The following is a 17,534-nucleotide window of genomic DNA, read 5'->3' as shown; positions in this document are numbered from 1 at the left end:
TATCCTCCTCATCTCTACTTTTCCAATGGAACAGTAGTCGATACATATATAATGCGGGTGCACAAGTGAAGTGAATTATATTTATATAGCGCTTTTCTCAAGTGACTCAAAGCGCTTTACATAGTGACACCCAATATCTAAGTTACATTTAAACCAGTGTGGGTGGCACTGGGAGCAGGTGGGTAAATTGTCTTGCCCAAGGACACAACGGTAGTAACTAGGATGGCACAAGCGGGAATCGAACCTGCAACCCTCAAGTTGCTGGCACGGCCACTCTACCAACCGAGCTATGCCGCCCCACAACAGGTGATATAATAGTAATCCACCGACAGATTTTAAGTAACTCACCAAAAGGTCAAATAACACTTGCTGGCACAATGAATTGATTTATGTGGACCACAACTTAAACAAGTTGAAAAACTTACTCGGGTGTTACTATTTAGTGGTCAATTGTACGGAATATGTACTGTACTGCAGTGGTTCGCAACTTAGCTTTTTCAGTGATGTACCACCTGTGAACATTTTTTTAATTCAAGTGTTCCCTAATCAGAGCCAAGCATTTTTGGTTAAAAAAAGAGATAAAGAAGTAAAATACAGCACTATGTCATCAGTTTCTGATTTATTAAATTGTATAACAGTGCAAAATAGTGCTCATTTGTAGTGGTCTTTCTTGCACTATTTGGAAAAAAGGATATAAAAATAACTAAAAACTTGTTGAAAAATAAACAAGTGAGATTCAATTATAAATAAAGATTTCCTACACACAGAAGTAATCATCAACTTAAAGTGCCCGCCTTGGGGATTGTAATAGAGATCCATCTGGATTCATGAACTTAATTCTAAACATTTCTTCACAAAAACAGAAATCTTTAACATAAATATTTATGGCACATGTCCACAAAAATTAATATTGCATTGTTGCATTTCTTTTCACAGTTTATGAACTTACATTCATATTTTATTGAAGTATTATTCAATTAATTTACTAATAAAATATTTTTGAATTGTTGCTATTTTTAGAATATATATAAAACAAATCTCACGTACCCCTTGGCATGCCTTCAAGCACCCCCAAGGGTTCCCATACCCCCATTTGAGCACTGCACTGTACTGTACAATCTACAAATAAAAGTTTCAATCAATCAATCAAAAGACATGCTGTGTATTTTTCATTTAGCTCTTTAATCCAGACAATATATTTCCATGTATTGACAAACGACTGCAAAAATAGCATAAACACAATGACCACACTATTCGAGCGGCGATCAGCAAATAGGGGTCGGTAACCCGCGACTCCGGAGCCGCATGCGGCTCTTTGCCCACTCTGATGTGGCTCAGCTGCATAATCGCCGACCCCCGCGATTATTTCGGGGGGTTTCCGGATTTTGGTGCCTCGCCCGGACATCACTCGGGACTAACATTCTCCGATTTTCACTAAGACTACAATATTGAGAGCGTGGCGTCATGGCTTTACTTTTAACGTCCTCTACAACATGTCATCGCGCCCGCCTTTACACCATGCTATCTACGTGCCGGCCGGATGCATGCATTTCGCTGCTTCTATCGTCACATGTACGAGATTGCAAGGCATACTTGATCAACAGCCATACAGGGTACACTGAAGTTTGTAATATAAATAACTTTAACACTCTTACTAATATGCACCACACTGTGAACCCACACCAAACAAGATTGACAAACACATTTCGGGCATCAATTGAGGTAGGCGGGGTTGGGGGTCCGGGGGTGTATAATATAGTCAGGGAGAGTCATGGATACAAAGGATTCTGGGTATTTGTTGTGTTGCGTTTATGTTGTGTTACTGTGAGGAGGTTCTCCCCAAATGTGTTTCTCATTCTTGTTTGGTGTGGGTTCACAGTGTGGCGCATATTAGTAAGAGTGTTAAAGTTGTTTATATCACAACCTTCAGTGTGGCCTGTATGGCTGTTGAACGACTATGCCTTGCAGTTGTGTACGCCCTTCTGTGGAAGCCGCATACAACATATTGCTGGGCGGGCAAGCTGTTTGTACATGTTGTGGAAATCGTCAAAGACAGTGGCTTCATAGCACGCCCTTACTATTGTTATCTGAGTGAGCATAAGCAGATTTTCGCGAGAATGGTTGCTTAGAAAAATTCGGGAACCTCCCGGGAAATTCGGGAGGGTTGACAAGTATAATGCTGTTGTTGTAGGCACAATACCAATGTGAGCAATTTTTTACAATGTGCAATCTTTTTGCAAATTGCTTCCATATATATATTTGAATAATGTGTGGAGCAAATTTACAAATCAATGGGCACAAATACATGTTTTTGGTGTCAAAATAATTTATTGAATACTTCTGTAAATGTATTCATTTGTAGTCGGGACAATATAACTACAAATGAACTGTTAACTATGGTCAACCTGCACATCAATGCAGTTTCTATGCCGCTGGACAAAGCTCAAACGAAATCTCGTTGACATGTATGACTTACAGTAAGTGTTATTTATGACAATGGCAATAAAGGAATTGATTGATTGATTGATTGATTGATAACTGAGTATTGCCCTCAAATCAGTCCAACCCTAACCCTAACCACTATGCAGTGTATATCCACGACTAAACTACTGACTAAACTACTACCACAACTTGGTTTACTATTTATAAAATATAATAATGTAGGGTTACTGACTAAACCATCCATCAAAATCTCGTCTTGCGATATTCAAATTGCTTGCGCACAATGGAAATGACGTATAATTTGCAAAGTGCGCGAGATTGGTGAAATGCTTACAACACTGTCAAGCGGAAATCATGTAAAAGTCGCGGGCCGGGGGTTTAACACCCCTGGTTTACACATAGCACAAAGCAAAAAAAAAAAGTCTTTATGCTGTATTATTTCTTTTTAAATTTCAAAATAGTTTTGTGGCTCCCATTGTCTTCTTTATTTTGTGAAACAGGTCAAAATGGCTCTTTGAGTGGTAAAGGTTGCCGACCCCGGATATAGCACAAGACTGTGCGGTACTTTGAATTCAGTCGGCTGTCTGAAGTCTCGCGAGATTAGGAGCCATCACATGATCCACCTCCTTGCCAAACACGGAAGTCATGGGTTCTCTGGTGGGAACTCATTAAAGCAGTCGCACCGAGCTGCCAAGCATGCCTCTTTCGCAACAAAATACACTTTTAGCCTGTTTTTTATTTTATATTTATGCTGCCGCGTCAAGCGAGGACGCCAACGTCACACCTTCCACCCCGACTGTGGTAAATTATCCCGTTTTTAAGCCCGCGCGAGTGGACCCCCCCGCCTCCCTGCGGTTGTCTGCTTTCCCAGGCGACTTGGAGATCAGCGACTACTGCAGCCAGCTGCTCCGCATCTTCGGCGAGCGGTATGTCGCCTATGTCAACTGCCTGGTTCCGTCGGCACGGCCGGTTAAAGTGTGCCAGAACTGTTTTGCCAGCTATGGCAGCCTGGTGGAAACCTACACGAACATCTCCTCCGACCAGGTAGCGAAACAACAACACGAATGTCATGACTCACCAGCCTCGTGCTGTTAACTTCCTCCTTGTGGGGCATTCATGGACTGTAGTTCATCTCAGCACTCTGTACCGCAGAACCTCAGGGATCAATACTGGCACCAAGATTGTTTAATTTTTATATAAACGACATTTGTAAAGTTACAAAGGACTTAAAGGCCTACTGAAATGAGATTTTCTTATTTAAACGGGGATAGCAGGTCCATTCTAGGTGTCATACTTGATCATTTCGCGGTATTGCCATATTTTTGCTGAAAGGATTTAGTAGAGAACACCGATGATAAAGTTCGCAACTTTCGGTGCTAAGAGAAAAGCCCTGCCTCTACCGGAAGTCGCAGACGATGACGTCACATGTTGATGGCTCCTCACATATTCGAATTGATTTTAATAAGGGCCTCCAACAAAAACAGCTATTCGGACCGAGAAAACAAGAATTTCCCCATTATTTTGAGCGAGGATGAAAGATTCGTGTTTGAGGATATTGATAGCGACGGACTAGAAAAAAAAAATAAACGCAATTGCATTGGGACGGATTCTGATGTTTTTAGACACATTTACTAGGATAATTTTGGGAAATCCCTTATCTTTCTATTGTGTTGCTAGTTTTTTAGTGAGTTTAACAGTACCTGATAGTCGGAGGTGTACGTCCACGGGTGTGTTGACGCATAGTGTCTCAGGGAAGTCGACGGCAGCTGTATGGGCGGCACAAGCTCAGCTGATATCCAGTAAGAAGCGACTTTTTACCACAATTTTCTCACCAAAACCTGCTGGTTGACATTCGGTTGGGATCCATGTTCGCTGTGATCCATAGTAACGTTTCACCTCCGTGAATTTTAAACAAGGAATCACCGTGTGTTTGTGTGGCTAAAGGCTAAAGCTTCCCAACTCCATCTTTCTACTTTGACTTCTCCAATATTAATTGAACAAATTGCAAAGGATTCAGCAACACAAATCTCCAAAATACTGTGTAATTATGCAGTTAAAGCAGACGACTTTTAGCTGTGTGTGCGCGCAGTGCTCATATTCCTTAACAGCCCGTGACGTCAAGCGTACACGTCATCATTACGTGATGTTTTGAAGAAAAAACTCCCGGGAAATTTAAAATTGCAATTTAGTAAACTAAAAAGGCCGTATTGGCATGTGTTGCAATTTTAATGTTTCATCATTGATATATAAACTATCAGACTGCGTGGTGGGTAGTAGTGGGTTTCAGTAGGCCCTTAAATAAGAACATCTCATTTCAGTAGGCCTTTAAAGGCCTACTGAAATGAGATGTTCTTATTTAAACGGGAACAGCAGGTTCATTCTATGTGTCATACTTGATCATTTCGCGATATTGCCATATTTTTGCTGAAAGGATTTAGTAGAGAACATCGACGATAAAGTTCGCAACTTTTGGTCGCTAATAGAAAAGCCCTGCCTTTACCGGAAGTATGTGCGTGTGACGTCAGGAGTTGCAGGGCTCCACACATATTCACATTGTTTATAATGGGAGCCACCAGCAGTAAGAGCAATTTGGACCGAGAAAGCGACAATTTCCCCATTAATTTGAGCGAAGATGAAAGATTTGTGAATTAGGATTTTGATAGTGAAGGACTAGAAAGAAAAAAAAAGGGACGGCTAGGGCGGCGGCAGTGTGAGCGTTTCAGATGTAATTAGACACATTTACTAGGATAATTTTGGAAGATCCCTTATCTGCTTATTGTTTTAATAGTGTTTTAGTGAGATTTTAAAGATTGTAAAGACATACCTCAAGGTCAGATGGCTGCGGTGAACACGCAGTGTCTCAGAGCGAAGCTGAGGAGCCAAGCTCACAGCTGCCTTTTAAACAGCTGCTGCAGGACGACGAATAATCCAATGATTTCTCTGGTAAGAAATATATCACAATTTCCCCATCCAAAAACATGCTGGTTGACGTAGAGAAAACATGTTCGCTTGACCGCTCTGTGTTAAAGCTTCACCACAAACAAAGAAACACCGGCTGTGTCTCGGTGCAATCCACCGCTTTCCACCAACATCATTGTTCTTTATAGTCTCCATTATTAAAAGAACAAATTGCAAAAGATTAAGCAACATAGGTGTCCAAAATACTGTGTAATTACGGCATGAACAGAGACGACTTTTAGCCGTGTTTGGTGCAGCGCTAATATTTCCTTACAGTCCGTGACGTCACGCGTGTGCGTCATCATTCCGCAACGTTTTCAACAAGAAACTCGCGGGAAATTCAAAATTGCAATTTAGTAAACTAAAAAGGCCGTATTGGCATGTGTTGCAATGTTAATATTTCATCATTGATATATAAACTATCGGACTGTGTGCTCGGTAGTAGTGGGTTTCAGTAGGCCTTTAAAGTTAGTTTTATTTGCAGACGACACAACTGCTTTTTGTTCAAGAGAGAACACACAGACCCTAATACAAATAAATAATAACATAAGAAATGAACAAATTAAAAAAGATGGTTTGAAAAAAAAACAGACTATCCTTGAATCTCCATCCGGCCATCCATTTTCTACCGCTTGTCCCTTTTGGGGTCCTTTGGGGGGCAGAGGGGTGCTGCAGTCTTTCTCAGCTGCATTTGGGCGGAAGGCGGCGTACACCCTGGACAAGTCGCCACCTCATCACAGGGCCAGCACAGATAGACAGACAACATTCACACTCACTTTCACACACTAAGGCCAATTTTTAGTGTTGCCAATCAACCTATCCCCTGGTGCATGTCTTTGGAGGTGGGAGGAAGCCGGAGTACCCGGAGGGAACCCACGCAGTCACAGGGAGAACATTCAGTCTCATCTATATCAATATGATTTTAATACACATGTATACATTAGTAAATATACAAATACAAATGTAATATACCATCCATCCATCCATCCATTTTTCCACCGCTTGTCCCTTTGGGATCGCGGGGGGCGCTGGTGCCTATCTCAGCTACAATCGGGCGGAGGGTGGGGTACACCCTGGGCAAGTCGCCACCTCATCGCAGAAATGTGATATACAAATAAATGAATAATTTGTATAAATACACGTGTATTTGTAAATGTATTTTTGAGATTTGAAAATATAAACAAATAAAATATATACACATAAAAATGTGACATACAAATAAATCAAGAATTTGTATAAATAAACGTTTTATTTGTAAATATATTTTTGAGATGTGAGTATAAGTATGCTTTATTTTGTATTTCTATTTGTGTTGAATGTGCATATGTGGATCCTTTTTTGCTTTTGTGTTCATGAGACATTCCTCCCACAAACCAGATGCACAAATAAGTGTGACCTACACACTCCCCTGAACAACCAGCAGAGGGCACTGTAGCCTATTAACAGATCAATATCTACATCGGGACAAGGTCATTGAACAGCATTGATAAAATAAAATAAGCAGCTAGCCCTGTCTTTTTGATTAACTGGATGACTTAGCATTAGCTAATACAATGCTAACGTTAGCTAGCTCAGGCCCGTTCTGCGTTCTCTGTAAAGACGTGGATTGTTTTTGTGCAGAGAACTCCTTGCATTCTGCATATAATGCATATAATGCTCTGTGACCCAGACCGCTCTGGCTGCAGTGCCCTCTGCTGGTTGTTCAGAGGAGTACATTTATTTGTGCATCTTGTTTGTGGGAGGAATGTCTCATCGACACAAAAGCCAAATAGCGACCCACATATGCAAATTCAATACAAATACAAATACAAAATCAAGCATATTTTATATTCAAATCTCAAAAATATATTTACAGATACACGTTTGTTTATACAAATTTTTGATTTATTTGTATGTCACATTTTTATATTTATACATTTTATTTGTATATATTTTCAAATCTCCAAAATATATTTAAAAACACGCGTTTATTTATACAAATTATTTATTTATTTCTATATCACATTTGTATTTGTATATTTATCAATATATGCATATGTGTTAATATCATATATAAGTTGTTGTGAGACAATTCTACTTCCATAAAATAATGCCATTTCGAAACAGTAGAGAAGAGCATCATACACTAATACAAATAGACAGAGTAGATATTGAAAGGTAAAATAAAATATGTTTATAGAAGCATTTTTATGAACTGGACTTCTCATGTACAAAATATACAACATATGGTGGAAAAAACATTTCAATAATCCCTCCATCCATCCATTTTCTACCGCTTATTCCCTTTGGGGCCGCGGGGGGCGGTGGCGCCTATCTCAGCTACAATCTGGTGGAAGGCGGTGTACACCCTGGACAAGTTGCCACCTCATCACAGGGCCAACACAGACAGACAACATTCAAACTCACATTCACACACTAGGGCCAATTTAGTGTTGTCAATCAACCTCTCAATAAAGAATAAACAAACATTTGTCCAAGGCCAAAAATCCTTTCATGTTCTCTACTGCTCGCTAGTGTTACCATATCAGAGTTATTGTGTAGAAATTTGGGGAAATAATAACAAATGAGCGCTTCATTCATTAACTGTTACAAAAAAAAATCATTTAGATTGATCCATAAAGTTGGATATAGAGAACATACAAACCGTTTATTTATTAAGTCAAAAATATTGACGTTCAATGATTTGGTAAAATTGCAAACAGCTAAAATTATGTTCAAAGCAAACTATAACCTGCGACCCAAGAATGTACAACAATTCTTCTCAACTAAAGAGGAGAAATATAAACTTAGAGGAAAAACTAATTTAAAACATGTGTATGCTCATACAACACTAAAAACCTTTAGCATATCAGTATGGGGAATTAAATTATGGAATGGGTGTAAGTAAATATGTTAAACAATGTACAGCTATGATCCAGTTTAATAGTGCTTACAAAGTACAAAGAAGAAGAATTATGAGAAACACCTTCAATCTTATCGAAAACGGGATATTCTTAATCTCAGTATTTTTTTATCCTGACTGACTTAATTATCTATTACAAGAACGGCTGTGTTCATCATTCACTGATGTCATTGTGCTCTAAAAAGAAGTCAGTAAAAGAACGTATGTATTTGTAAACACTCTGAAGTGGGAAATACAGTAAACTTTAAAGCTGTGCTTCTTCCTACTCCTTTTTGGACACAATGTAAAGAGAAAATATACAAAATTGTGGGATGTATTATGCTGTAAGTGTGTTCATTTGGAAATAAACTAAACAAAGAAAAAAAAAAAGCCCATGTTAGGGTTGCCCAAATTTAAAAAAGCTTGACTAAACTGCATGTTTTGTGCTCAGATGGGTCCTGGCAATGAAAGCTGCAGGGACAGCCTTCTGCGAGGAGACCGTCTAATGCTGGTTTATCTGCTCTTCAACAACTTGAAGGATCTGTGGAGCAAATCAGCCTGTGACCGTAAGGACATTTAAACACCTCATTTTTATCAGGGATAGCCAAAGTATGACCTGGAGGTAGCACTGGACAATAATTAGGTTTTATTGTTTATTTTGATTATGGCTTCTCACGATTATGAAAATAGGTCAGTATGAATGTATATTTGGTGAGCCAAAAGTGGCCCTCAGGACCTAATTTACTAAAGTTGTGCGTGTTCTAATACGTTCAAACTTGATAGCACACTCAAAAATATGCAAAGTTGATTGTCAGTTAGGTGAGCAGAATAAGACGTGCAATCCATTTTTTGTCGTCAATATACATATTGGCAAAATACCCACAACACTGGGAGAAGATGCCATTATACCCTACGCGCAATGTAATTTTTAGACAAATGACTGTTTTGCGAGCACTATTTTGCAACTCTGAAAGGTACATGCAAACTGACAGTTGCGCACCCAACTGCCTCTGCCGCAAAGACTGAAGAACAATATTGTATGGTTTGTCGAAATAAAAATGACATATTGTCATTTCAGCAACATAATTTTATAATTTCATAGCTGCTGTGTTAAAGGACTGACATACAAATTCAATTGATATTTTGTGGTCTGCTGGCATTTTTTAATCACGTTTTTTTTAGAATATATATTTAAGTTAGGGCTGGGCGATATGGCCTTTTTTTAATATGGCAATACTTTTAGGCCATATCACGATACACAATATATATCTCGATATTTTGCCCTAGCCTTGAATTAACACTTGATACATATAATCACAGCAGTATGATGATTCTATGTGTCTACATTAAAACATTCTTGTTCATACTGCATTAATATATGCTCATTTTAAACTTTCATGCAGAGAGGGAAATCACAACTGGAAAAAATCACTATTTTTTTCTTGATCTGGAAATGTTTGCATCGGCATTTTGATGGTGTGGGCGTGTGGCACCGAATGGAGATGTTGCCATGCGGAATAAGCACTCTTCATCCTCTAGCAGGTGACTTTTCAAATGATGCTTCATATTAGCAATAATGCTACTTTTTGTAGCAACGCTTGTGCCCAATACTTGACAAATTAAAGTCGTCTAAATCGACATATTCCCACTTGAAGCCAAACCACCGCCAGACGATGGACTCCCTGCTATTTTTCTTTGGAATTACTGTAATTCATCCTTCATTTGTTACCAGATTCGCACCTTCTTTCTCTCGTATTACCACTCGGACGGCTCAGCTAGCATCACAGCTAACGTTACCCCTGTTGCTACATCTCTTCTCCGCGTGGGTGTATACGTATGTGACGTTTGGCGTGACAGTATGTGACGTATGTAAGAAGGTGCGCTGGCTGTCCGTGAGAAGGAGAGACAAGAAAGAGCGAGGAGAGCCTGTTGTGTAATGCCTGCAGCTAAAAGCAACTGCGTGAGAACGTATACTCGTATATCACGATATAGTCGTTTTCTATATTGCACAGAGACAAATTCGCGATATATCGAGTAAATCGATATATTGCCCAACCCTAATTTAAGTGTGAAAACTCCTTGCAGTATGCTTTTTTTGGCGTTTTGAGCTCAGTAAGTGTAGATCCTCATGATCTGCAGCACATAAAAGTGGGATTCTTTATGGCTGCACCCGACTGCTTCTAAAATGCCCATTTATAAAGTGGTACATGTGTGCTGTTAGCAAAATGCCACAGGTAGACGCATAACATGACTGTGCACTAAAAATAATAAAAAAAAACACGATTAATGGACCACGCAACGTGCATACAAATTTTGGAGCTTATAAAGGTAAACCAGATGAGGAGCGAATGAGTGAAAAAAGAGCATGTCTACGAGAAGTTGGGGATGTCACCATGGTTGCTATTTTATTTTTGACGCAGCGCTTAAGTATGCCTGATCAATTATCACTAAACTCAACAAAATCAATCATCAATCAATCAATGTTTACTTATATAGCCCTAAATCACTAGTGTCTCAAAGGGCTGCACAAACCACCACGACATCCTCGGTAGGCCCACATAAGGGCAAGGAAAACTCACACCCAGTGGGACATCGGTGACAATAATGACCCAGTGGGACGTCGGTGACAATGATGACTATGAGAACCTTAGAGAGGAGGAAAGCAATGGATGTCGAGCGGGTCTAACATGATACTGTGAGAGTTCAATCCACAATGGATCCAACACAGTCGCGAGAGTCCAGTCCAAAGCGGATCCAACACAGCAGCGAGTAAGGCAAATGATTTCTGTGTTCATGCAACACTGGACAGAGTCACATTTTTGAACAGTTAAACGGGATACACTGATAAATGTGAAATAATATTATGGAAATTGACAAAATGTAAGTGCAATTTTGTTATTGTGAGGAGAAAAACATTTGTTTGGGAAAATAGTTTGTCCGATAGCGCTCTGTTATCCCCGACACACTCAACCGCCCCGTCCTAAACTAAACAATGTGGAGACGGTCACTTGAAACAGTGACTAAACTAGGAAGCTAAAGCTAGCAAGAACAATCCATGCACCCACAATGCATCCGATCTGCTTGTGTTGTTGTGAACGACATCATGGATGTAACATCAATGGACAAGCATGACAGCAGTTGCAATTTCAGAGTCTCTTTTTTATTTTTTATTTTTTTTAAACAGCCTGGAGTGAGTCATTTTTTTTACTCCACAAGCTGAGAATAACCGCACAGCATACTTCTTCCCTTCACAATAATAGTGCGGTGCCACATCCAGTCTGACAATATAAAGGTTGCAAAAAAGTACTTTACACAAGCATGATGTACCTAGAGCACTTCTTGATACTATTAACCCAATAATTAGGCTTTGACCTAAAATACTGGTCAAAATTGTCCAAAGATGAATTGCACCAATTAATGTGAGTATTTTGGCTTTAATTAATAAACATTGTATTACATTTCATTTTACACAAAAAAGACACATTCTGTGGTGGAAAAATCTGAATTAAAAGCAATTAAAACGGAAAAAAAAAATTATATTGTTTTTTTATATTGCTATCATTTAAATTGATTGTTATTGCAATTATTAATATTATTATTTTACTTGTTGTGGTTTATTCATTACGAATTTATAGCCAGGTTTTTGTTGTGGCAAAAGTAAGCATACTGCTTAAACATTTACGATGATGCTGTACCTCGGAAGTTTATATGATCTTACAACCTTTGTGAAGTTTTTCCCCCTAGGCCACCTTGTGAAAATCTCCCCAAACTTGTCCCGTTCATTTTTCCTGTATTTTTTTTATTTTGTGCCGTTGCAGTTTTTAAGTTATTCTTAAATACATTTTCTGTCTAGTGATGTCATCTGGCCCCACCCCACCTTGTCAAAATCACCCCAAACTTTTCCCATTCGTTCGTGACACATTTGTGCTGGTTTTTGTTGCAAACATGTTAGTTTTTATGTTAACATTTAATGATTCATAACCAAACCCCTTAAATGTTAATAGAAAATCTATAATCGACAAAAACATTTTGTGCTGCAAAATTTTTTAGTCTAAATGTTGTAGTTTTTATTTTATTAATGTTTTATGATTCATAACTCACACAAATCTAACGCAAACGACTGAGACAAGTTGGGGATGTTTTGGCATGGTTAGGGAACTGGTTATGAATAATAACATATTAATAACATAAAAGCCATGATCGTTAAACAAAGAAAATGCAGCATAAATGTATCACAAACAAAACAAATGGGGAGTTTTTTACAAGTGGGGGGCTGTTTATAAATACTAAAATGTTGATAACATAAAAACTATAATAGACAAAAAAAATCAGCACAAACGAATGGAACATATTTGAGGTGATTTTCTCATGGTGGGGTCTGGTTATAGATATCCATCCATTTCCCACCGCCTGTACCTTTCGGGGTCGCGGGGGGTGCTGGAACCTATCCCAGCTGCACACGGACGTAAGGCGGGGTAGTGGTTATGAAGGACAAAACGTTAATAATTCAAAAATTGTAAGAGACAAAAAAAATGCAGCACAAACATATAGGACAATTTTGGGGAGATTTGGACAAGATTGGGGGGCTTGATAACCACTAGTCCGAAAAGGTGTGTTTAAAACCGCAACGGCGGGAATTAAAACATTTTACAGTACATATGTAGCAAAAACAATTGGGGAGAATTTAGGGGGACCAACGATCTTAGAGGCTTATTTTGCCAAAACATTTGGTTAATTACGGGTTTTACATTTAGCATTCTTGGTTGCGCCGGGATATAACAGGAAACGGATATAAACTTCACACGGTTCGTATTACCGTTTTAGATTAAAATAATCTAGTTTAAAGCGGTTGTTTGTAATATTTTCACAGATGCCTAGAGGATGTCAACTTTTCATTGTAATTTACACAGTATATCCTGCGCTCTCACAGCTTCTCCTACGTAATGCAGGAATGTGATTTTTCCGTCTAAAGTTGGAATTCCGTCTTTTTTAATCTCAGGGGGGAAAAAAGTGTCAAGCAATCAACTACGGCGTAATAAAATATTACGCCGTAGTTGATTGGTCGATATGTTCCTTGTGACCAATCAGGACATCTGTTATGAATGATGACGTTATTACTGCCATTTTCCAAATGTAAACGACGTCGGTTCTCGAGAGAAAGGATGCTTCACGAGTAACAGAAATTGATAAACATGTCAAAAATAAGTTTCGATGGGACTGGATGGAAAGGGAAATCACTGATACTGTTGGGAAGAAGGAAATTACGATTTTGTTTGGCGATTTTATTCGGAAAATCGATCGTCCCGGAAAAGTTTTGTGCACGTGGTGTCATGATAATATTGACTATGGATCACAAGGTTTCAAGGCTTTGGAAGTACATGCGAAACGCCAAAAACATATGAAACAACTTGAAGCAAGGAAAACTAACTTTTCGCTCGCTGGTACTTTTGGATGTCAACTGAAAGTGAGCAAACCTTTCGGACTTTATCCTTTGTTTACATCGACAACTGCCATAGACACCGAGAGGAAAGATCCACCCAAACAACCCACTTCAGTTGCACACAGGGTAATTAATAATAAGGTAAGCTAAAAAATATTTGCTTGCAAAATACGCATGTTTGTTTTAAATATTAACCAATTATTGCTTAGCGAAATATAAATGGGTTTTTCTAAAAACAAAAAGCCACGTGAAAATATATTATGAAATTACAGAAATTCAAAGAGTCGCATTATTGATTCCAGTTAATAATTTATTTGAAATAAATTTGCATAGAATACTAGAGGCAGAAGTTGGCAGTGAAATCCAAAAAAGAAGCTACAAAAGCAGAGACCAAAAGGAAAATGCAGGCTGCTCAGAAATTTGCACGGAAAGCTCATGTTAGGGCTCTCCGAGCAAGTAAATGTGTGAAGTGAACCGAAGTAATGTGGTAATACTGTAAATAAACTGTAGATAATAACACTGATCAATGTGACACCTGTGGATGTGAAATGAACACAAAATGTAAATATTAGTGACTAAATACTGTTGGGACTGAACCATATACAGTGATTCATTAGGATCATTGGGGTATGTATGTTCTATTAATGATGTTTTCATGTCTTTAAACACTAAAATATTGTCTTCAAATGGTGCTGTCTTTGTTAATTTTACCATGTTAAATTGGTGAAAAACCAGGAGCTTCGGGGGGCGACTTTGGCCTGGCTGGGGGCCTTCGTCCCCCAGATCCCCGGAAATGTTTTCAGTCTTTTTCATTGTGGTCAAATCACATGCCTGGTAATGACGTAATTACGTACCTAATATCAATTAGAATAGCTAGTGCTAGCTGTCTTTAAATGTGTATTCTATCATAGCACCAACATAACTATACATTTTTCGTTGCTTCTCTTGGACAGTTTTTGGATGTGTGGACGAGACTGGGTGAGTGACTGCCGCAAAAAACAATCATTTAAATGATGGCATAAACTGTGGAATTGTGAAAAATATAGAGAATTGTCAAACAAATGTGTTCTGTTAAACCACTAATGGTAACATAAGCTAACCAGTGAAGTTCTTGTTTTTTTTTTTTTTTTGCATTGAAAAATGTTATTGTAAGGAAGTTGCAAACGGCACCTTGAAGTGCTATTATGAAAACAAGATAGATTAAAGTCTTTCGCCGTTAAACAAAACGACTTACCCCCATACCCGAATCTTAACTTGCATTGAAACATTTTTGTCTGAGCACCTAAGATATTAAATTGTGCACATTGAACCTACAGCGTCGAAGCAATATGTCAACAGGAAGTGAATTTGCGTGAAGTCCCATGAACGGACGTGGCGCACCCAACCCTACTAAAACTTTTACAGATTAAAACAGAAGAAGATAAACATATTTAAACACTTAAATATAAATACCTTTTGCTATTAAGTAGTTTGAACAATATTCTTATATAACATATTTCTTCTGCCAAAAAAGTATATTGTGTGGCAATTCATTCATTTTATTTATTTTTTTAAATAAAATATTTTGAGAACATTCAACAATACTGTGATAATGACAACGTGATAATTTGATGACAATAACTGATATGACATTATCATATCGTTACATCCCTAATACCACTCTTACGACCCTTACTGCCACTTTTGCTTCGGCTATTTTAGTTTGCCTCTTTAAGTATTCCTAAACCTGCTCAATGTAGGACATGGCTTCAGATAACCTTTGAAAACTACTTTTGTATGCAAGATGATGCTACTTCTGAGTACTCACTCAAACTGGTGTTTATTTCCTGCAGGCTGTATAATGGATGGATTCCAGAGCCTAACCAATGACACGCTATACTTCATGTCCACCCTCAACCAAACACTCAGCTGCTTTGAGAGTTACCAACTGGTATGTTACAAAGGGTTTGCATCCCTTTCGCAGATTGATAATTGGAGGCTGAGAGTGTGGACCTTTTACGTGCAATGTCTCCTCAGGGGAACCACACAGAACTTTGTACAAACTGTAAGAGCGCCTACAAGAACCTCAATGCTCTATACAGCGGCATGGAGAGCAATCAGACTTTGTGTATCGACATTGAAGACGGGGTACGTATGCCAAAGAATGTGGTAAAAAGTAGGTTTTTCGTTTGTGTGTTTTGAGTGCACCAAAATTCATCAAAATACTTACATCTGCATTTCCCGTGGTAAATACACATCTGTTTTAAATCAATTATTAACAGTATGTCTCGCAGCTAAAAGGAGGCAATTCAATACTATTGGCCTAACCTCTAATAGACTATTTGTCTCAATTAAATACAGTGATGGCCAAGCTATTTAGAATATATAGTAAGCTATTTTCCCGATTAAATGTAGCTAAGCTAAAAATCAAGCTATTCCCAGATAATTATAGCAAGCTACACGGCGAAATTACATTTAGCAGCATTTATATCTTTAGGCCCACATGTATAACATCAATGTTAGTGTAACTGAATGTACAAATGCTCCTATACTATTAACTATCTGTCACTTAGCTGGGGCCACCCTGCAACTACCTCTAGGGGTCCCGCACCCCATGTGTATGTATTTATTTTAGTTGGCATTTTCTTTGGCTCACTCCAATAATGTTGTTCATTTTCTCTACCTACAGCAAAAAAAAAAACAGGGGCACAGTTGGTAATGGTTATGTGCAGTAAAACTTTCATGAACTCAACTCAACTTAATTTGTGTTCCTAAGTTTAAGTTGGACGTCGTTGATGAACAGAGTAGTTATGGTTTTGGTATACAGAGTAAACGATAAAAACTAAGATTTAGGGCATATTTTTCTCCAAACCAGGAGTGGCAAACTCATTTTAGCTCAGGGGCTGCACGGAGGACAACCTTTTTTCATGTGGGCCAGAATGGTAAAACCTTGTCATTAAAATTTTTAAATAAAGTCAAATTCAGTATATTTTCTTTGTCTTACTTTGGCTAAAAATAGAACAAGCACATTCTGAAAATGTGCATATTACAAATAATCCTCTTGGCAAAACACTTTTTTAGTTAAAAATTCTGAGGAAGAAATGTGTGCATTTTCAAAAACACCATGAAGAGCGCAATTAACTTAGATATCGTCTCAATGTTTTTACAAAGCCATAAAATTTAAGCACTTCCTGTTTATCAGTTCACCATTAAAAACGTTTGGAAAATCAATCAAGTGTTTCCTAAAACCGCCACATTAGTGACATTCACAACTTGCACAAGACATTAATTTATCATCATTCAAATATTACAATTATAATATAAACAAAACAATTATCAGGGTGACACCATAGCCAAAATCAAAGTAACTTAACTACAAAATTAACCAATGTGAACATATTACATCCATCCATCCTTTTCCTCCCGCTTATTCCCTTTGGGGTCGTTGGGGGCGCTCCATTTAATCATAAAATAAAATAGAACAACCACAACAAATGTAGAAACACACATTTTTACAATGGAGTTCAGGGTGCACATTGTGCATTCAACCAATTGCGAGCGCTGCATGGAATTCTAGATGATGATAAAGTTGACTTGAGGTTTTGAAACTGCGCCATCTGTTTCCAGCCCCAACAGGAGCATCTGATTGCTTACACCTGCGCTTATTGGAGTCGCAGCAGGCAATCCAGATCCATATGTGACTTGGGTTACACTTGAAGTGCTAATTCAGCATCAAGTGGACACATTTAGAACAGCAGTTTCTTTCACTAAAATAATGCAGCTATTTTTTTTATTTAGCAAACTTGTCTTGCAGGCCGGCGAGCCGGATTAACA

General features: G+C 38.3%; 1 protein-coding gene across 4 annotated transcripts in view; it reads left to right on the top strand.

The window, feature by feature from the left end:
• The window catches only part of ostm1 (osteoclastogenesis associated transmembrane protein 1), a 53,812-nt gene that overhangs the window by 24,390 nt on the left and 11,888 nt on the right, over positions 1-17,534 (top strand). For 2 of the 4 annotated variants that reach the window (XM_061886503.1, XM_061886502.1), the window contains exons 1-4: positions 3,052-3,486; positions 8,733-8,847; positions 15,554-15,651; positions 15,738-15,848. In XM_061886503.1, the coding sequence (XP_061742487.1) occupies positions 3,139-3,486; positions 8,733-8,847; positions 15,554-15,651; positions 15,738-15,848 (672 nt within the window). In that variant the 5' untranslated portion in view covers positions 3,052-3,138. Of the gene's footprint in view, positions 1-3,051; positions 3,487-8,732; positions 8,848-15,553; positions 15,652-15,737; positions 15,849-17,534 lie in introns of those variants that run through there. The other 2 variants (XM_061886504.1, XM_061886505.1) reach the window with 1 other exon arrangement.

Source organism: Nerophis ophidion, linkage group LG24, assembly GCF_033978795.1.
Source record: "Nerophis ophidion isolate RoL-2023_Sa linkage group LG24, RoL_Noph_v1.0, whole genome shotgun sequence".
Lineage (NCBI taxonomy): Eukaryota > Metazoa > Chordata > Actinopteri > Syngnathiformes > Syngnathidae > Nerophis > Nerophis ophidion.
Note: the sequence above shows the minus strand (reverse complement) of the source record. Positions and strands in the feature narration are given on the sequence as shown.